Source organism: Pieris napi, chromosome 21, assembly GCF_905475465.1.
Source record: "Pieris napi chromosome 21, ilPieNapi1.2, whole genome shotgun sequence".
NCBI classification, from domain to species: Eukaryota; Metazoa; Arthropoda; class Insecta; order Lepidoptera; family Pieridae; genus Pieris; species Pieris napi.
This window is the reverse complement of record NC_062254.1, coordinates 8,586,302-8,609,433: the sequence shown is the minus strand read 5'-3', so window position 1 is coordinate 8,609,433 and position 23,132 is coordinate 8,586,302. Positions and strand designations below refer to the sequence as shown.

At 34.5% G+C, this 23,132-nt stretch overlaps 1 protein-coding gene across 1 annotated transcript in view; it reads right to left on the bottom strand.

Annotated features, from left to right (window-relative positions):
- Nucleotides 1–1,557: 1,557 nt before the first annotated feature.
- LOC125060277 (forkhead box protein N3-like) overlaps nt 1,558–23,132 on the bottom strand; it is a 29,375-nt gene continuing 7,800 nt past the window's right edge. Inside the window, exons 2-8 of the mRNA XM_047665095.1 lie at nt 15,644–15,858; nt 8,573–8,670; nt 6,462–6,529; nt 5,581–5,850; nt 4,237–4,311; nt 3,591–3,779; nt 1,558–2,384 (exon numbers count right to left, since the gene is read on the bottom strand). Of these exons, the coding sequence (XP_047521051.1) occupies nt 2,241–2,384; nt 3,591–3,779; nt 4,237–4,311; nt 5,581–5,850; nt 6,462–6,529; nt 8,573–8,670; nt 15,644–15,858 (1,059 nt within the window). The 3' untranslated portion in view covers nt 1,558–2,240. The remainder of the gene's footprint in view (nt 2,385–3,590; nt 3,780–4,236; nt 4,312–5,580; nt 5,851–6,461; nt 6,530–8,572; nt 8,671–15,643; nt 15,859–23,132) is intronic.

The following is a 23,132-nucleotide window of genomic DNA, read 5'->3' as shown; positions in this document are numbered from 1 at the left end:
CACGCTACGACGGTTATTGAAAAGATTAGAAAAAATTTCATACTTATTTAATTTTGATAATTTCGAAACGCGAAGAGCAGGCACTTGACACAAATTGCGTAAATAGCCATTTAATTACATAGAAAAAATAAATCGACAATTTTTCAAGCTACACTCTATTTCGACTCCCTTTAAAAAAATATAGTTTTAGGTACGAGAGCGTTCAAGTATTACATCACGCAATTTTTGGAGATACTTGACCCCCCCCCATGTAACGCGCCGTAACGTTTTACTGTACCCAAGTATAGTAAAACGTTTCGTAACCACCTAACCCAACCATAAAAGTTACCATTATGTGGTGTAAAGTCGAAAATAATACTAACAATAACGCGTAATTCAATCCCCCCCCCGCATCGTTTTACAAAAGGACCCCCCTCCCCCAAAATTCGTTACGTAATACTTGAACGCTCCCTACGTCACTTACGTCAATTAAATTACAAATACTCGATATAGTGAAACTTTACTATATATATTTAGAATTTACTATTCGAAATTTAATTTTTTAACGAGACTATAGTATAATCGAATCGTAGCTCGTTTGACGTATGACGTCTAAATGAACAAAAAAAAGTGGTTTAAAAATGTTTTTATTGACATCAGATCTTTTTTAAAAGTAGAAATTTTATAATTGATTCTCATGTTTAAACACCTGTAAATAAGAAAATCGAAAATAGAGTTGTAAGCTTTGTCGACGGTCGTTATAACACGAAGATACAAATAGACAGACTCGAAGAACACAGCGTTGAACACAAAACTTTGCTTAAAGCTAATTATATACAAGTTATATATTAAAATAAAGTTGATCTTTGTTGGTATTGTTACGAACGTGAAATTAACACTCGCAACAAACCCAATTTAGAATATATTTTTAAACTTTCGGTCGTAAACAGTTAAGCCGTCGAAAAGTTTGACGTAAAATATTTTTTGAATGAAGCCATACGTTAATACGTCTCTAAATTTCACTATGGCACTCATAGTTGTGATGAGATTATTTAGAAAATTAATTTATTGTAAATAATAATTATTATTTCATCGAAATTAGCTTGAATTTCTAAATTTGCAAAATTTTCACGATCACGATCGCGTACGTGACGTCACACGTCGCGGTCGCTTCACTTTTATCGGACCGTACTTAGGTTAAATACCTCGACCGTATATTTTTACATTTTAGAGACGCATAGTGATAAGCCGTTCAAAATAAAAATGGCGCTCATAAGTGACAGATCACTATAAGCTATTTTGTGTCTTACGCTTAGTTTTGTTCTTAGAACTAATATGTAATAATCACTTTGTGGGCTTGGCCCAGGTTAAATATGAACTTCCAGTTAACGCAAAATTATGAAGGAACTCCAAAACATATATCCAAGACTGTCACGAGCTTCTGCCCCTTACGACTCGTTACAACTGTAGATTGGATATACGAACCGGGCAACAAAAACTACTTATTGAGCAGAGAAACGATTGTTCAATGTATTACTTAAAACTAATTGCTTTTTAGCGTGTTTCTGAAATAGATTATAGAACATAGACAACAAAATAAATTTGTTTGGTGTAAATAATATTAAAAACATTGGCTTGCCAAAACTAATCTATACAATTCCGGTAACTGTTAATTATTCTACATTCCAAAAAAAATAACAACAACACAATCCAAATATGAACTAATCACGATTCAACTAAATTTAAATTAATCTTCAGAGCGGCCAACGCTTTGGTTATAACTTACAAAGTAAATAAAAAATTCTAAGTTTTGAATAGTGAAGTATCATACATACTTCAAAAGTTTTTATAATTCATAACAAATATAAACATGACAAAACCTTTTTTTACCAGGTGTGACAGTTTTAAGACACATTTCGTTATGTTTAAAAATATATTCCACAAGTGACACCTGTCAAACGTCAACCTTCAAATTGACAGCTCTCGAACCTCAAATAGGATTTTAAAAAAAAGTTTTGCTTCTTGACAATTTAAGTAAAACTTCTTTAACGGAATGTATGTCACGTGTTCAGATTTCTCTAAATTAAAAAAAAAACATTTACAATTACTCGTTAAACAGTAGTCGTTTAAATTTGAAAAAAAAAAATTGTATGTACGTACGTAGTAGTTTTCCGTTAAAGAAGCCTCCGCAAACACAATATTAAATTCCAAAAGCTGGCCACCCCAATTCAAGTAAACTAAACGCCTCACCCGAAGTCCCGCTAGCTAAGTGCGGCGTGCGTGTGGCTGGTCACCCCGGCTAAGTTGAGCAAGGCCTCGGCCGTGCGCCTCTCCTCGCCACTGCCGCTGTACGAGTGCTCGTCTCTTGCGCAGCGCGATATCACTAAGTGCGCTTCGGGTGGCAGCTGAAAAAAAACATAAATTATTAGGCCTTAACTCTATCGTTTCAGAAGGCAGATGAATATTTCAGGTAAAAGAATGCAAGTAAAAAAAAAGTTATGTACACGCGTTAGAAGTTATACTTCTTTGGCGTAACAAGATAAAAATCTTTTCAAAAAAATTATTTTACGTTTGTAGAAAAAAGACACTAACAATAGAAAAAAGGTATCTAATACATTGTAAGTTTTATTATAACACATTATCTAGTTAAATAAAGTTTATTTTGTGATATTTATATCACAAAATAAAATATTGACTATAGCTAACTTCAGGGTGTCGTTTCTTTGTGTTAGAAAATTTACTCTCATAATTTTTCCCTAACGCGCCAAATAGAAGTATAGCTTCGAAATATCATTGATTAAAATATAAATAGAAAACAATACAATCTCTTAAAACAAAAGTATTACCTTAATAAAGAAAATCACTCATTAAAAACCGATTATTTTGTATTTAAATTAGTATGTATTAGTATGTATTTGTAAATTAGTGTGTACGTATGGGACATACGATTGATACAATATTAAAATACATTTCGACTTTTAAGAAATAAAAAATTGTCGTGCATTCATGTATTACATATTATGTGTTACGTAATGCTGTTTGTAAAAATAAAAAAAAAATTGTATTAAGTTTGTTATGGAAGAGTTGAGAATATATACATACATATTTTTTACTTAGAATACATTATTTTTTACATATAAAAGCGTTATGGAGTTAAAAAAACTAGTAAATAATAATTAATTTATCAACAACTCGATATATTTAATATAGATTTTTATATGTCAGTCACGTGACAAGAGATTATTCGAATCGATGACGTAACATGCTTGTAAATAATGTCTTCGCCTGTCAAATTCCAATACTGTCTTAGAGTTATAATTGTGTTGGAGTTAAATTTTGTCAGAGACTATTTTGATCAAATTGTAATGTGTGTTTGTGTAATTTAAGAATGATCAATAAATAACACGTAAAAACTTGACGTTTTTATGTTTACAAGCATATTACGTCACAAGTTAGTCATTAATAAAAATCTGAAATGGTTTTTTAAATCTTGTCAATCCTACTAGACCAGGGACTTTTCCAATAGGTTTCATCCTACTATTATTTTTCAAAAATTATCGACCCTGGTCTATACTGATTATTTACGTTTTATTTATATATACAATATTAACCTGGTCTAAAACAGCCGGGCCATACTTCATGGCGAGTACCGTAGCAGCCGCCAGATATTCATCAGCGCCAGGCTCACTGGTGTCGGCCAGACGACGCGCCAGGTACGGGAACAGTTGTGGGTCTGGGGCATTTTTGCCTGGCTCTGGGGTTTCCACCTCAGGCGGTGGGATTGGTTGCCGACCGAATGCCTGGAAATTATCAAATTTAGTTATTATCTCTTAATTTTAGTACTTTTTCTGATTTATTTTTGTCTAAAAATGCCACATCTCGAAAATTACTAAACCGATTTTTATGAAAGTTGTACTTTTAGTTGCTTTTTTGTTATATTGGACAATTCACACCAATTGACCTAGTCCCATGCTAAGCTGGTGAAGCTTGTGTTACGGGTACTAGGCAACGGATATACATACATATTATAGATAGATATACATATAAATACATATTTAAACACCCAAGACCTAAGCACAACACCAAATGCTCATCACATCGATGTTCGTCTCAGCCGGGGATCAAACCCGGGACCCATGGATTCGCAGTCAGGGGTACGCTTTAAGTTGAATGAATAAATACTCTCAAGCAATTCAAAAATAAATGATTTTTACCACAGCAATAAAGAAGTAAACTGGCTTTAGCTAAGCAACTGACCTGCAGCAAGGTGGAGCGATGTTGAGGGTCTACTGTCCATAGAGAACCTTTGCCAACTCCGGGAGCTGCTGCAACCTGAAGTTATTGAATAACGGATTGATAAATCTATATAAAGCTTATTCAGGTAATAAATATTCAAGTAATTAGGTATTTCTGATACCTTGTAAATTGACTGAAATAATAAACTCAAACTCAAAATATCTTTATTTAGTCTAGTCGACGAGTTGAAAATGGTAATGGAAAATGGTCGCACATAATTTTAAGAGCAGTATCCCTATTTTGTACCATTTTCAACTTGTCGACTAGACTAATTCATATAGGTAAGGAAGTAGACTTATGAACGTCAAAAAAAAGTTAAATTTATTGTAAATTTACATTCTACTACCAGTTCGCAAGTCAAGGGCGTAGAGCGGGTATAAAGAACTGGCAAGAAACTTTCCGCCACTCTTTTTAATCGCCAAGTAATAGGTAAGTAGGAGATCAGCCTCCTGTGCTTGACACACGCCGTCGACTTTTTGGGTCTAAGGCCAACGGGTTTCCTCACGATGTTTTCCTTCACATCAAGTCCATTGATGCATAAGGTACGACCTTAGGGATGAGAGTCGCACGTTGAAGCCACTAGGCCAAAACTTCTTTTAGTTTACAGTGTATATACGTTCTATGTATTTATATTGGTTACTAAGTTTTTCTTAGCTAAGGAAATTCTAGCACATGAAAGCCAAGTTAAAGTTCTCTGCAAAGAAAATTCAACTACTTCTGCTAAAGTTCTTATATTTTTTCTGGCGTGCCTTAGGGAGCGTTCAAATATTACGACATGAAATATTTGGAGATTGTTGATTTCCCCCCCATGCAACGCGCCGTAACGTTTTTCTGTAAAACGTTTCGTGATCACCTAGTGACCATTATCTGGTGCTAAATACTGGAAAGTCGAAAGTAATATTGACAATAACGCGTAATTCAATCCCCGCCCCGCATCGTAACGTTTTATAAAAGGACGCCCCCCCCCCCCTTCCAAAATTCGTTATGTAATACTTGAACGCTCCCTATCTATATAAATATCCTAGCTTTAGAATCTATTTTCAATTCCAAAGCAAAACTAAGAATATCAGGTCGCGCACAGGTCACTCAATTGGCTTAAATAATCAATAACAGTTGAACCATTGGGGACCTTTAAGCAAAAGTAACTGATACACAATTGCAATAAATATATAATTTCCTATTTTTAATCGACTTCAGATAAATTAAGGAGGTCATCAATTTGATTTTTAGATTAATATCTTGATAATATAAACATAAATACGAAATTTTGTTAATCAATACTTAAAATATGTTGTATTAACTCACCTTATGAAAACATTTATTCAATGACAAATTGTGCCGCACGCTGTTCTTCCAGCCTTGGGGCGCGTGTTTGAAGTATGGAAAGTGGCGAATTATCCACGCGTATATCTCCTTCACGGGCAGGGCTCGAGCTGGTGCGGCTTCGATGGCCATGAAGATGAGGCACGAGAAGGAGTAGGGGGGCTTTGTGTGGGTGGGGGAGGGGGGAGACTTGCAGGGTGTGCGAGGTGGGGAGGCCACGCGGGCTAAGGGGGGAGGAGTTTTCGATTCTGTCTGTGAGATACAAAATATTATAATGATTGCAGCTGTTTGGTTGGATTGACTCTCGATATTTTTACCTATAAGTTCAAGATACCAAATAGTATGTAATCGATATCACACAATAAATCAATATATTTAGAATTTATATATGAATAAAAAATGTGTAAAATTATTTTGCTAAAAAAAATTGACTGATAAAGTAGTTTTTTAAGTGTGAGATTCAGAAGCGAACAGTTAGTCTGACATACCCTTACTATGTACAGCAATGGAGCGATATAATCTTGTTAAATAAATAGTAAAAAAATATCTAAATACGGTGTCCCCAGAGCTGGTGCTTTCCTCACTCAACGAATAAGCATCGCAATAGGATATACTGCCAGCGTTAAAGGTACACTGCCACAGGGACCAAACTTTTTAAATTCGTTTTAATTTTCTTTTCATTAATTTTTAATTATTTTTATTATAACTATGTTGTAAATACTGTATATTTGATTGTTGTTTTGGTATTAAGACGGGTCACGTGATAAATTTAATACTATTAACGCATTAATAACCCACTATAATTAGTTTTCATGGGTTCAAAAAAATCCGAGATAGTTGTGCTTGCTTATGACTGAACATACCTTGATAATAACTTCGTTCCTTAGAATTTTAGAGTCCTCCATATCGCTCTTTGTAGTAAGATTGATGCCTGAAAGATACGAATTATCTTGTTAGATAAATAATATTACAAGGTCCTTTTATATAGAGCAAAGTCGATATCTCAACATTATTTACACGAGTATTTATAGCGAAGGAAACCAATTTTTTAATATATACAAAAAAATCTTATTATTCATAGAAGACTAGAACTGAAGTATTTGGAGACAAACTACGCCAAAAAAGGCACTCATTGCTGCCCATGGGCACCCATTTTTGTGGCCTTTGAGGGAGGAATATACTCTTTGAAAGGGAAGGCTCCCCGGGGGTCGATTCCGCAGTTCGCTAGTTAGCAAAAGAATATGTTTTGGAAAGCGGACCGTGGAAGACATCGTGCCATCAAGGTCATGGTGAACAGTAGATAGTATGCTGAGACTAAATCAGTTAATACGGCTCGTACGATGATGAAACGAGACAGGATGGATCAACCCAAACAACTCTACAGAACACTCCATAGTACACATTGTAGTTGACGCATAGATACGCAATGTCTCTGGTAGAGAGAGAGAATTAAGTCGGTAATACATTGGAGATTGACAATTCGCCAAGCCCTACGCAGAATTTGGTCAAAAGGAGACGCATTTCCTAATATTTTTAATTTCTCATGTATTTATTTCTAACATTGAATTTAAAATCAGGTCACACTAAGGGTCTGTTTCACAATGGATAAAGTACTAAATAGCTTTGCAACACATAAATTATTTGGAAGATAAATTGTGCTATTTGACATTCATCGGACTCATAACGTATGATGGACTTTATATGACGAATAGCGATATCTGCCAGTCGTGAAACGCAACAATAGTGTTTATCCTACCAATAAGTAATAAATAGCTAATTTGGAACTTATGTAGAACTTATCCGTACATTGTGAAACAGACCCTAAGTCTCGTCTCGGAACCCTGAGATCAGAAATAGAGAAATCCTAGTTCTGGCATATTAAAATTCAATTCGAGTATTTTATAACAGTCTTTCGAAATCGTAAAAAAATTATAGACGAGAGGAAAATAACGTGTTCAACAAAGCTTTGTTGGGCTTCTGTTTTCCCTGAAACATTTCCAAGAAACGTGCCGACATTTTAACTTTTTAATTTACGCAAACGCAAAATCTTATCGCACGTGACGATTGAGATACTGTTGCCGAGGAATGAAATATCAGAATTAAATTGATACAAGTAATTCTTTAACACATATTTCATACCGATAAGGTGTTTTGCAAAGCCTATTAGGCGTGTAGACCTTGGCTGATTTATAAATATCGCTTTGATTAGTATTTTTTTTAATTCTAAATGAAAATCAGCCATTTTTGTAACTTAGGAAAAGGTGGTAAATTGAATTCCTTCGATATAAGTCATTAAAATATAGTATGTCGGTTTCTGGAGAATACATATTTCCGCTTAAAAGGCATTAAAAAAGGAATAAAATCGTCTTAAAATGTTTATTTATTTACACCGCGTTACCATTAAAACATACATACATACATATTATGTTCTTAGGCTATAGGCGGCCTTAGCGTTCAAGTATTACGTAACGCAATTTTGGAGATTATTTATTGATGTAACTCGCCGTAACGTTTTTCAGTACCCAAGTACAGTACTGTACCCAAGTATAGTAAAACGTTTCGTGACCACCTAGTGACTCTTTAGTTACTATTATGTGGTGTAAGTCGAAAAAAATATTAACAATAACGCGTAATTTAATCCCCGCCCCGCATCGTAACGTTTTACAAAAGGACCCCCCCTCCCAAAACTCGTTACGTAATACTTGAACGCTCCCTTATCGCTAACAAGCGATTTCTTCTAGGCAACACCAGTATGAAAAAAAAACAAATACCTACTGAGAGTAAAGTACAAGCAGTGCATAAATAATAATTAATTTTGTGAACAACGTTTACTTCTTGGAACGTAAAAAGAGTTCAGATGGCGATGGTATTGCATCAGTTTACAGAAGTTGATTCAGCACCAAAAACCCGTCTTAACTAAGATGAAGAAATAACTAAAAGCGTTTATATTAAAAGTTAAAGACAATTCAATTACCTCTGAGTAAATTCCTGTCCTGCAACCAGCTCAGACTCGTCAGATCGTCATCATTGTCTGCCGGTGGGAGGGTCCCAGCGTTACCACCACACGCCAGTCTGTAATTTAATTTGTTAAACTTACATTTTAAATACATTTCAATGTATAATCTAACGATATATACAGATTCTGTACCAAGAACTTTCTGAATCGTTAGTTACTTTAAAATAATAAATCTGATATTTTTAACATAACCTTGATATTAATTTTGAAAGTTTAATTAACAAAGTTAATAAATATACAAAAACACCTTTACATTGTATACCAATTTCCATGAACATATATACGTATAGTATTTGTGAGTGAAGAAAATATAAAAATGCTTTTATAACGTTAATATGTCCCCATGCAGAAACGAAAATCGACGGCGTGTGTCACACAAAATTGTAAAGCAAAGGCTGATCCTATAACTTGTATAATAAATGATTTAAAAAAAGTTTATTTGCAAAGTGGTACATCAGATTCATCTATATATATAAAAGAAAGTCGTGTTTGTTACAACACTTATAACTCGAGAACGGCTGGACCGATTGCCATGGTTTTTGATTTGTTGGATTTGTTTCCGTCCCGAATAGCAGAATAAGCAATAATATAAATAAGCAATATCGGATAACTTATCGAATAACAATAAATAAATTAATTAATTTTACGAATGTAAAAACCATATGGTGCCATCTGTTGACAAAATTACGCATCATTTTACGTCGAATTCGTGTCAGTTCAAGAAATTCCGATCTTGAGGTGAATGAGGAGATGCATAACCATGCTTTGATCCTGATCAAAAGATGTTGGATATCAGAAAGTGCTTAACATGCAGTATCGCCATATTGACGCTAGAGAGAAGATGCCTAATGTGTAAAACTGCCATTCTTCTTTCGCAATGGCAAGCAATAAAACATTTCTGTATTTGCAAAAGAGTTGTATTAATGTAATACTTAACATTAATGAAATCCTAAAATAAGTTGAATTAAAGTAACAACGGAGTTACTAAACTAACGAAGTTAGCCAGGTCAGGTAGTTAATTATAAAAATCCGCAAAATCGGTTATATAGAAATAGGCATGCAAATGTCACATAATAAGTATTTGTAACTAGTCTAGGGTCAGCGAGTTTTTGATTACCGTAAAATTTTTGAAGTCACCGTAGTGCAACATATACAAAAATAAAATAAGAAATACAATTTGAAGCCAACACTTATTATTGTTTAAGTGTAGTACTTGCGTAAGCCAAAATTAATTATTCCGTATTATAAAACCGACTTTACCGGGTCACCTAAAAATCAAGATATCAAACAGTTGGCATTGATTGATCGTAATGATAGCTTATCATTTAAAACATATAGGCGACATAATTTTACTATTTTTCCTAGTTTGAATCCAAAACACAATTAAACAAATATTAATTAATAGCTTAAGTCTTAAGTCGGAAACTTGAAAGTCCTCTTCTAGTCCATTGAAATGTTACATGGGCTGAACATTTGAGAGAGGACGCAATTTTATTTATGGGACGTGTAGGGGGGACTGTACCCTGGCCGCCATCTTGGAAAAAGGGGTGAGCACACGTTTTTGGCTATATCTCCTAAACTATCCATCGTACAAAAAAATTGTAAGAACTTATTTTGTAGCAAATCGCTATACCTATAATTATGTCTATAACTTTGTATCATTAATCCAAAATTCAAACTGCGTCCTCTAACAAATGTTTAGTTTGGCCCTCAAATTGTAACATTTCAATGGACTATTCTCCAAATAGCTTACAAACAATTCTGTCACGAAACTGTCACCTCTAATCATTGAATCGTCAACGCTTAATGACATTCAATTAACATTTGGTCACGTCATAAATTGCTGCTCTCAAACATAACACAAGGAGAACAATCAGATACTTATGAAAATCTACTAATATAAAAATAAGTCGGGTTTTCCTTCCTGACGCTATAACTCCAGAACGCACGAACCGATTTCCACGGTTTTGCATTCGTTGGAAAGGTCTTGGGCTCCGTGAGGTTTATAGAAAAGAAAATTCAGGAAAAATTTCAACAGAAAAGCGGGATCACCAAACGAAATGTTACATAAAACGAAGCCATCTGGTGGCGAAACGGAGTTTGCCGAGTTTGCTAGTATGTTATAAAATATACACGTGTGAAAATGACACGAGAAAATTAAGGCGCAGCCCGCAATATCGCACACAACTCACGAGGGGACTATTTCTATCTCGAAAAAGTGCAATGGTCCGAAAAGAATCCGCGAATACACAATGTAAATACATAAATAGCAATTAGGTAGGGATATAACAAGGCAAAATAAAATAACAACAATAGCAAATAACACACCTTAAGGTAGCTGAAACGACTCGGCGAAAGATCTTCATAGATTTAATTTTCAACCAAGTCATTTTTCATTACAGTTTTAATGTAGGAATTGGATATGAGTTGTAAAGGGCTTTTCTTAAGGCTCTTAGTGTAATAAGATCATGGCTTTATACAATGAGGTTAAAAGGCAAGTATAGCATTTGCGTTACAGGAACACATTTGTATGAATAATACCGTATATTAAATTTGTGTGCGTAATTCAAATTCAAAATCATTTATTCATTTTGGTAACACAACGTATGAACGTCAATAAATGAATACATATTAAATTCTAAATGCTTCTAGTTTTACATTTACTGCCAGTTCTCAAATCAAGGGCGTAGAACGGACGAGAAGAACTGGCAATATACTCTCCGCCACTCTTTTTAATCGCCAAGTTTTTTGTTTTACAATGTGTAAGGAGCTGCAACTATTACACTATGTTCCACATGACATCTTAAGTAATTAATAATAAAAAACAATTAAAAACACTGATTTGTCCTCTAAGTAGGTAGGGTATTCTCGTGGGAACAACACGCAAATACATAGTCGAAATAAATAAATTAAAAAAGTTATTTCCACTATTATTTATTGAATTAAAAAAAATTGTAAATATCCACAAAAAACTTTTTTGTAACAATATAAATACATATTTGTGATACAGCAAGACATGTCCAGATCCCAGGTGGGATTCTAAACCCTCATGATAGAAGTACCTAGAGAATATATTATCGTCTGGAACAAATATTTGTTGGCACAGCAAATCGTCATGATCGTAGAACAATGTCGGATTTGAAAAATCCAAAATCCACTTTTTATCATAATTGGATACTGCACTAGATATTACAGCTACATAAAAAAATCCATGTGTTTTAAATTTCGAATTAATCAGTCGGTAAAGTGACGGATTTGATAGAAGATGTGATATTTCTAGAAAACTGTGTAATTTAATGTTATTTTTTTTGTTTTAAAACAAACCCTTTTGTTTGCTTGTATGCCAATTTTCATAATAAGAGAATATGAATTAAAATAGTTATGACAAAAACTAACATGAATATATTTTGAAATGGCTGCCCTGTAAAGTTTACTATTTGTCAGATCCGTCATTATTCTACGACTATGACGAAATGTACTATGTTGATAAAACAATTTTTTACCGGATTGAAGTTATGTATTTACAATTATTTTACATAATTTTAAATTAAACCGACGTTTCGGGTGCTTTACAGCGTGCGTGGTCACAGTGACTGAAGACAAAAGGTGTTGAATGTCAAAAAGTATCACAGCTGTAGAAAAAGTTGTATTATCTGTATTTATTTCCCCGAAGTTGGTATCGACTAAAAGATGGAGGGTTTTGGCAGAAAAGGCTCACGGTGTCCTCTATTTTCGCGGATTGTTTATCTTGAGATTTTAATTTGGATATTATTGTCAATAAAAGACAATACTATGTACTATGTTGTATAAATGAATGTTTTAATCAAATGTGACGTATTGTATGTTAAGGACGCTGAGATTTTCATTAAATGAGACAGAAAACCTCCAAAAACACGATTTAGAGATTGGCGTCTAGTTGCAACGTATGTATTGCATAATAAATCAACTTTCATTTACCTTTCACAATTTAAACATACATGAATTTATTACGATTATTTGTATATTAAACACAGGTTTAGTACGACATAAGAAGTGTTAGACTAGTGGTATCAGCATGCGACTGAGGTCGAAGGTTCGACCCCACCAGTGGACTTTGTCCTTCTTTACTGTACAAGTATTAAATTCGCTATATTCTCAAAAGAATAGCAGTGTTGGCCTAGTGGCTTCAGCGTGCGACACTCATCCTTGAGGTCGTAGGTTCGATCCCTGTGCACCAATGTACTTTCTTTCGTTCTTATGTGCGCATTTAAAATTCGCTCGAACTGTGAAGGAAAACATCGTGAGGAAACCGACATGTCTTAGACCCAAAAAGTCGACAGCATGTATCAGGCATTGGAGGCTACTATATGCCTAATAGATTAAAAATTATCATGAAACAGATTCAGAAATCTGATGCCCAGATCTAAAGAGGTTGTAGTGCCACAGATTTTTTTTATATGCTCAAAAGAAAACACCGTGAGAAAAGCAAACATAGAGCTAAAAATAGACGGCGTTAGGAACAGAATGCTGATCACTTAGAAAAAAAAGTACGAAACAGATACAGAAATATATGGCCCAGACCTAAAATCTTGACAATTCTTTTCTTAATTTAAATAATTGTTTATTGGAATTTTGAAAGGAGGTTAGGTTTTATGTGAAATATAAAAACTAACCTCCTTTCAAAATTCCATAACCTACAATAGCTATTGAATGTTTTGTTTATCATATCGCAGTGCATATTTGTCTATAGTATACACTCAGATCTGTTCTAGTGATTATTGTTGTTTATAAGATCAATCAACCTAGGCGCTTCACCACCAGCTCTATCTTTCGTTATAAAACATTAATTTTCTCTATATTCTGTATCGAGGAATAAATACCCAGAACATCGAATCGTATATATTTAGAAATTGATAAGGGTACGTCTATAGATATAAATAGAAAAACAATTGCCGTCTAAAGCTACGAAAGTGGAACAAGGAGAGTATTGTAAGTAGCTCAAAGCTATTTTAACTATAATAACTAATATTACTATAAATTATTATAATAATAATACTATACATTTTTTTTTAAATGTAATAGGAGGCAAACGGGCAGGAGGCTCATCTGATGTTAAGCGATACCGCCGCCCATGGACACTCACAATGCCAGAAGGCTCGCAAGTGCGTTGCCGGCCTTTCAAGAATTGGTACGAATAGTTTAAGAACGATTTCCTTTAATGTAACAAAACCTTCTTATCCAGCATAACTAGTTTTATTATTTAAGAGTATTTAACTGAAATGCAATTGCATACACGGCCAAGTCTTTTAAAAGACTTTAAAGACAACTAAATGGAAAGTACCAAGAGCAAAAAGGAGAAGAGATCGCCCCAAAAAAGGATAGAAGAAATTTAAAGGGTTAGCAGGAATTGAGAAAGAAAGCCATGAATGGTATTTTCGTATGGTAGAGCGTTTTTCAAGGCATTTTTTGCCGCGCACCACCACTTTGTGGAACCAGCTGCCCACTGAACTATTTCCGAACCAATTCGACTTAGAGGCCTTCAAGAAAAGAGCGTACCAATTCTTAAAAAGCCGGCAACGCACTCGCGAGCCCTCTGGCATTGAGTGTCCATGGGCGGCGGTATCACTTACCATCAGGTTCAATGAAGTAAGCTAGGATATTAGAATAATAAATAAATGTATATAACAAATTTAAGATGTTTATCCTCCTTTTGATTGGAAATTAAACAGGCTTTTATTATTATACCAAAATTGCTAATAGCGCCACCTAGTTCCTTGGTTATATATGCCGATGGGTTTTGGCAACCGTCTTTCTCACATATTCCCTGAACGGTCATCGCCCTATCGCCGTCTAGTTTATAGCTACTGGATAGATCTGTCCTTATCACTAATGTATACTTTTACCTCATTACCAGGATAAAGAGTGATGTTATTTTATTGAATATTAAATACGAGGGAAAGTGCATCAATATATCGCTTACGCAATGGTTCATTGGTCTGCGGTTGATATGTCGCGATGTGTATACATTGATAGCTACAACTAATACTAGCTTTCAATCAATACGTTGAAATGAATCTAGTGTGACTAGACTTGCAGGCCTCTTGCAGTGCCTAAAATGTTGAATGCCATAGTTATCTCATTTAAGGGAGCATTCAAGTATTACGTAACGAATTTTGGGAGGGGGGTCCTATTGTAAAACGTTACAATGCGGGGATTGAATTACGCATTATTGTAATATTATTTTCGACTTTCCAGTACTTTACTCCATATAATGGTAACTTTTAGGTATAAAGAGTCACTGGGTGGTAACGTTTATTTGTTATGTATTACGTTGATATATATTACAGAAAACTTATAGGACTATATTACTTATTTAGAAATCGTCGCTATAGAATGATAACCTCGTATGTCCAGAGAACATTGCAGGAAACGAAAAATGATTCATTTCCTCAATGTTTGTTGAAATATTATTGTGTTTTTGGCCACAGTTTTGGACGGTTAAAAGGACTTATTTATTAATAACTTAAATTAGTCCTTACTTCATGATAATACCAATTAAATGACATAAGAGTAAAAATAAAAATAAATGTTTTTTTGACATACCAGGTTATCATTCTACAGTGACGAAATGATTTGTCTGTATCATGCATCAATAATTCTCATGATCTCTAAAGCATATGTAGGACTGCAAAATACTTACGCAGCATATACATATATATATTACAGAAAACTTATAGGACTTTCTAGAAATCGTCGCTGTAGAATGATAACCTCGTATATCCAGAGAACATTGCAGGAAACGAAAAATGTTTCATTTCCTCAATGTTCGTTGAAATATTATGTGTTTTTGTCCATAGTTTTGGACGGTTAAAAGGAAATATTTATTAATAACATACATTAGTCCTTACTTCATGATTATACCAGTTAAATGACATAAGAGGTTTTTGACATACGAGGTTATCATTCTACAGTGACGAAATGATTTGTCTGTATCATGCATCAATAATTCTCATGATCTCTAAAGCATATATAGGACTGAAAAATACTTACGCAGGCTGCGGAGTTTCCATATCCGACTCATCAGATGCGCCATCCAGGTCATCGAAATTGTCAATCACGCGACCGGATACTTCAAGCCTACGAAGGGACCGGCCGCTGGAGGCCACGTGCCTAGCGATTTGCCGGATGAGGCGACGCGGAAGTGGGAGTGACGCGCGCGCACCTCGTGCCGGGGACCCGCCACGCTCACTACGCATCGGCGCCATCTTTGGACAAAAAATATAAATACGTAAAACGCAATTTTTTTTGACGTGACAACGTCTTATAATTCGATGGAGCCGGCTGCACGCACGAAAACACATGACTCATGCGGCGTTACCTCGCTCTGAGGCGTTACCTCGTTCTGAGGCGTTACCTCGCTCTGAGGCGTTCCATTTAAAATTGACATAATTGTATTTATGCGTACAAATAAATGTAACTTTTAATTTACAATCTCGTTTATTCAATTGTGATTTCCATTTACCTCCTCTATATCCATACAAGATACCTATCAAACAAAAATTTTTTTTTTTTTTTTTAAATGCAACCATCCCATCAATATTTTTTTATGACGTTGTCACGTTCAACTATCGTCAGTAAACCGACTTTACAGACAACCGATTTTTTTATGAAAACTAGCTGCCCCCACTAACTTCGTTTCTTCTTAATGTTATTTTACTTAGCCTACCTTTTTAGCACATACCCACATGTAACATTTTGCTATCCCAGAGACTGTTCGGTTTTCCGGAATGAAAACTTTTTAGATTTTTCTGTGATTTTTCTCTATATAAATCTGAGTTAAAAGATCGAAAGCGTGGTTTGCTCTATAGACGAAAAATATGGCACAGAGCGCCCCCCCACGCTTTTTCACAATAATACCAGTAATTTTTGTTCATTACCATTTTCAGCCTAAATTAGGAATTATTTTTCACTTTTTAGTTTGATGTGCTTTAAAAGCGTGTTTTATAGTTTTTTTAAACTATATTTATTTTCCACTTTTAGTCCTAGCAGCAATACGTGTTGTCTCAATTTAATCGTATTGCTTTGTGGACTTAAAAAAATTTCATTGTTTTTTCGAGATAAACCTATGAAATTATTATATTGTCGCTGATTCTTTATAAGTGTACAAAGTTTGAATTAAATCTGTCCGTTTAAAGTGGGTCAAAATCGAGTCCGAAGAAGTCGGTTACATACATACAGGTAAAGCTAATATAAAGCGTGTAAAAATAGAGGTTGATCGTAGAGGGGTGAAAATTAGGGGGCCACCTACGTAACACGGTTTTTTTAAACTGTTAGCGTACGGAGGGAGTTGTTATAATGTGTTTTATTGTACTGTATTTGTGTTTCTAGAACATTTAAAATTCTTATTCTCATAAAATCACTATGTTAAGTACGTAGTGATTTTATGTTTGCATATTTGTGGTTGTAAACAAGTCGTGGCTGGTACACAGCATTGTACCTGACTCGGAGACCTTTGACTAATTATGGGAAAATGCGCAGTTATGTTAAGAGTTATTAATAAATTGAATCCAAACGCAATTACTAAATATTTCTCCACACAAAACATTCATTTTCCTTTGACCTATTATTGTAGATATAAATTAATGAAAATGAAAGCATATAAATTATATTAACTTATTTATTATTAAATGCAACACGTTAAGTGTTTAACTTTTCATTTATATTCCGTGAAACGCAAAAATATGTCGTTGTCTGATTAATGTAAGGAGTACGTGGTTATATATAAATTTATCGTGTCAGAATGTTCGTTCCCATACTCCTACGAAACGGCTTGATCGATTCTTATGAATTTTTGTATGCATATTCAGTAAGTCTGAGAATCGGCTACTATCTATCTTTCAAACCCGTAAATGATAAGGAGTGTCCAGTCTAAAAAAATTTTCAGACTAATTTTTTTGTTTTTATTTTGTTATGATACAACATACAAAAATACATACAACCCCTAATTTTCACCCCTCTACGATCAACCGCTATTTTTATTATAGTAGTTATTTTTATTGAACTAAAGAAATGTTTCCTAGAAATAATATACATGGCAAAACGAACGTTTGCCGGGTCAGCTAGTAATATAAAATTATCATACATATATAATTTTCAAATGTCAAATCTACATATTAAAACAAATGCATAATTAATCGCATTTAGTTTCTAGGTTATATCAATAATTTACTACGGAGATTGCATAACATTTCGATTCTTGAGAACAAAGGACGTCGAACAATAAGCGAATCTTCCATTTAATAGTAAACATTGTTGATTGTATTCATAAACAGCCGTTTAAAAAACAGTGGTCCTACAACCTCTAGGTCTTGGAAAATTTCTTATTTTTATTTCACAGTACGAACAGGTATTAAATGCGTATTTAGGACTCGCTAACAAACTCACTCAGTCACTTACACCTATACACGTGCACTCAGGCGCGTTAAAAACAGTTTAAAAAACAAAAATAAATAAAATAAAAGATGTATTAAATTATATTTATTTTAAGGGATTTATAATTAAGTTTGTTATGGAAGAGCTGTGTAACCTGACACAGGTACTTTTTTACTTAAAAGGGATCCCAAATCTTACACATTTCAATGCATATGTAGTACTTAATGAATAAACGCATTTTATTTTAACAAAGAAAGAATTTGTTCGAATGAACAAACTTTTGGGTTGAGAAGCCCTCGCTCTAGGACCGCCAAAACTGTTCAAAACAGTCCTATAAGGTATTTAGATGAACCATTGCGAAAATCGCATTAATATTACATATTTTATTTTTTACATTATCGTATTAGTACTGTATGGATAGCGAATAAATAAATTCTTACGTTTCTTAATATCACTCAATTAACTCTTTATGTTATATGCTATACGTATAGTGTATACTTAAGATTAGGGGAAAAACAGCACTGCAGCACAGATTCGCTTATAGCCGGGCACAGAATACAAAGAAAATAGATTAGGGGAAAGATAGAGTCGTCAAGGATGTCAAAAACTTATTGGATTTTGACATAAACACCCTAAAAGATTTGGTTTATGACACTAGTCACATTATACAATGAATGAAGTTTCTAAACGAATTGTCGATGGCCAAGCTTCGGTGTGAACGGCCTTAATTTATTTTCATAGAAAACAAAAAACGTTGACCTAACCACGTGTATTTTTTTTCGTGTAGCTAAAATTACATTAGCCATATTCAGGTCGACTATTAATCGAATAAAGGTTATACCAATGGCCCTGAAGAATTTTCAATTGCTTCGAAAAACGGGTTTCATTTTTGATTTATGCATTTCTGTTGCATTTTGATGAGTGACTGATAATACTGATAATTAAATGTTACTGACTTTAACAAAATCTGTTTTATCTCTCTCTATTTATCTGTTTGACAGTTTCATAAGATATTGATGGAATTGGATTCTACTGGAGTTGGTTTATTCAGATGTGTATGTCTTGTCTTTAATGTGTTACCAAAAGATCCTAAGCCCCATTTGGACATAAAGCACGCAGAGGTCCCAAAAACTTGGACAACCTTGTTGTGACAAGTAGAGTGAAGGGCATTAAACCTAGATGCCGATCCCCACTCACTGGAACGACCAAGTTAAGGTCTTTATAGACTTTAATATTACACAGGCGCTTAAGGTTGCCGAAAATGGAGGGAAGGGAGTAAGATGCAATACCAACATGATTTGCTATTTTAAGAGTACCGAGAGTTTTTTACGCCGGCTTTTTCTCTCGGCCTACAACCTCTTGTCTTCTTTGCCGATGAGTAGGGATGCCTACAGATTCAAATTTAATGACGTGGAATAAGTGATACCTTAATATGTTCCATACTGTTCCACAATACACACTACCTCCAGTAGTAATAAAGAACGCGACTAAAAAAAATTGTAAGTTTGTCCACTCGTTTATGGAATATGACTTCAACAAATCGAGACTCAATCAATATGGGTATCCACACATTTCTGTATAATTATAACACGTATCTTAAGTCGGACTAATTTTTCTAAATGTCTTATTATCGTCTGCTGACAGCAATCGGCACCACAAATACCACTTAGGGTCATTCAAGAAAAGAGCGTACCAATTCCTAAAACCCCTCTCGAGCCTTCTGCCATCGTGAGTGTCCATGGGCGGCGGTATCACTTACCATCAGGTGAGCCTCCTACCCGTTTGTCCTATAAAAAAAATGCGTGCGTACAAAGTACACATGTCATAAGTGAAACTTCTTTGGAAATCTAAAACTTTAGATTTCCGAGACTTAGAGGGAGGGAAAAGGGAAGATATAGGGATTTCTATAATTTAATTCGCCCTTCTCACTCTCTCTCAATCGGTCTCAATTGCTCTCTCTTTTCTTCGACAAAAACGCTGCACATCTTCGTGACGCTAATATTATTATTATTGCGTTTTATCCGTAAAAAATTTCCCTCATACGCCTGAATAAGTTTTACTTCAAAAATACAGTATCTTGCATATTTTATACAGATTTTAACAATAGTAAGGAATTTACGGTAATTTTAAACTCGCGATCTGGAAACACTGATTACGACACACTGACCCACTGATTGACATAGTCGAGTTGGCACTTGGCACCGGGTGATAAGAATTTCTAAGATATAAAAAGATACCATTATGCAATGATAACAATTTAGTTTATATTTCAAGTTTAACATTCTAGGATAACGTTAAATTATCTTATCATGTTTTTTTTAAATAAACCTTTATTGTTGCATTATTTTAAAGACGCTGGTCTCACTAGAATGTTCCTGTGTGAGTGACCACTCTTCCGGTACAGTAAAAAGTACTTTAAAAATAAATTATTAGTTTCCTTTATGTATTTTCTTGCTTTGGACCAACCAAAGCAACATATTTTTGTACTGTTAATATTTCTGATGGTTCTTTGGGTACACCTACCTTTCTACCGCAAGACAGGGTTTGTTTAATCGGTACCGAGGACGCTTTGTTAATAATTGTAACTTCAGTTATTGTGTTGTATAACTAAGCAGTAAAATCTAACTAAACAAACTAAACAAAATAACTTTCTGAGTAAAATATTTTTATTTGAATCTAATTATTTGTATATTAAGCATTGAAATTATATAAATCATTTTCTATGTTCGATTTCCATAAAACTACTGTACGTGCGTTGTATTATCCGAACCTATTTTTGCTTTATCTATGTTAAAATACATAGATAAAAGTCGATGAATAAATGAATAAATACAGTACAAATCTCGCTATTTCTGTGGCTAGGTCTTCATTGATACATCGATTCGTAGTTCACGTTTAAAGGTCATCCAGTGACGTCATTACTCACTCCTACAAAGCTGTACATGGACGGGATATTTAAGGTTTCTATTCGTATATGACGTTATAACGAGGAGGGTCTGGAATTCGATTAAAAACATACATCTCTCTCTATAAATAAGCAGCAGCCAAGTCTTCCATTCATTTCAATCACCGGGGAATTGAACCCCGAATCCCGGTTAAACATCCTGTTCTTTCTTCTCGTCGTATTCTTCATTGCTGAAGGTTATGTCACTGTAAGGTGCCTGCTACCCTGATAGTGATATCTTTCCACTTTGTTCTGTTAGCGCAGCTGTTATGGGGGACCCATGAGAATCGTGTCTTGGTCACACCAGCGGGTTGGCGATCTTCCCCACGGTCTGTTGCCTTGCCGACGACAACCAGCTTGTCCAAGTTCGCGATGGGCGATATGACCAAAGTAATAACTTTTCCATAGCATGTTGTTGAGAGCCTCGTACGAAATCCGAGTTGATCCAAGATTGATTGGACCACATCTCCAATAAATTAACGAGTGTTAAATACTAGATTAGTTATTAAGTAGAAACTTTATAAAAATTCGTAAACACTTAAAAATTGCATAATTATTTAATACGCATATATTTAAATAGCATAGTTCGACTATTTAAGACAAGAATCCAACGCTACAAATGTTCGAGACCTTATCGGGTTTTTGTTAATGTTTGCACGTGAATTTGTTTTAAATAAAATTGTGAGAGGTTAGTAACAGCTTTAATTAACGTCATCGCATTTCTCGTATATCAACAATCTTTTGACGTAAGTTTATGGCCCACAGACTCAAATCATTTAAAGTTTCATTTAACAGTACTAAAGACTAGAATTCCATTATTTAGTGCATCATTAGTTTTATTAAAAATAAAATAAATCAGTGGCGCTACAACCTTTTTAGGTTTCATGATCATTTTTAAATCTAATAGGCAAGTTGGTGATCAGCCTCTAGTGCCTGACAAACGCCGTCCACTTTTTGGGTCTATGATATGTCGGTTTCCTCACGATGTTTTCCTTCACCGTTCGAGCAAATGTTAAATGCGCACATAAAAAGAAAGTCCATTGGTGCACAACCGGGGATCGAACCTACGACCTCAGGTATGAGAGTCGCACGCTGAAGCCGCTCTCTCAACACTGCTATTCTATCTATCTACTATTTTTAATAAATATTTTAATTTTAAATTAAATATCGGTTATGTTTAAGCACGGCTATTACCATTTTTATTTACACGTTCCCCTACAGTATTTCTATGCGAATAACCTTGACATTGACAAAATCCGCGACAGGTACCGAACAACCCTAAACCGCCATAAATAACGTTCTTTGGAACATTATATAACAGGACTAAACGGATATCCCAACAATGAATTTACATACGGATATCCGGCCTGAATAATTTGTCTAATAATGAATCTCTTATTATAGAACAGGGGACCAACGGACAGGAGGTTCAATGATACCGTTTGCCCATGGACGCACCGCCAAAAAGATAAAGAAATGGCTGAGTTACCGGCCTTAAACCGGCACTATATCCATCGAAACCAGCAACCCACTTGCCTCGGTATCGGGTAACACCCAGTGAGGTTTCAGCCCCCTTATTCTATAAAATAACTAAAGTAAAACGTGTTGAGCACAATGAGAAACAAAAGCTACTAAATTTGTTTTTTGTTAATTTGGGGAAGTAATTGAAACTCGCTAACAGGAAAAGGCAACCGCACATTTATGGCATCGTCAAACATTCCAAAAACCGTGATAAACGAAATGAGTTGATAAACATTTGTATAGGTAGTCAAATCGCGACGGTTATCAAAGGGTTTTTTAAAAAGGAAAACTTTATTAAGTAAATTACACTTAATATTCTTAACTTATAGTCGATACGAGACTCTTATTCTAAGTTGGTCGATGTTAGACCCTATCACTATGGTGGTCGATATTAGACTACCTTTAATATAATTATAATCTTACAGCTAAAACCCCTTACATGATAACTTTGATTCGTGGAACACAATGGAATCATAAGACTAAGCATTGATTGCATTAACGCTTACGGTGCTATTTGGGTATCTGTGTGACATTGTAACTTTTCCCTCCTTAAGCTCGAAATCATCTGAAGAACAATTTTTCGGAGGATGGTTTCGGCCTTGAAATATTATACATGTTTTTATCTTTTTGTATGCCAGAAAG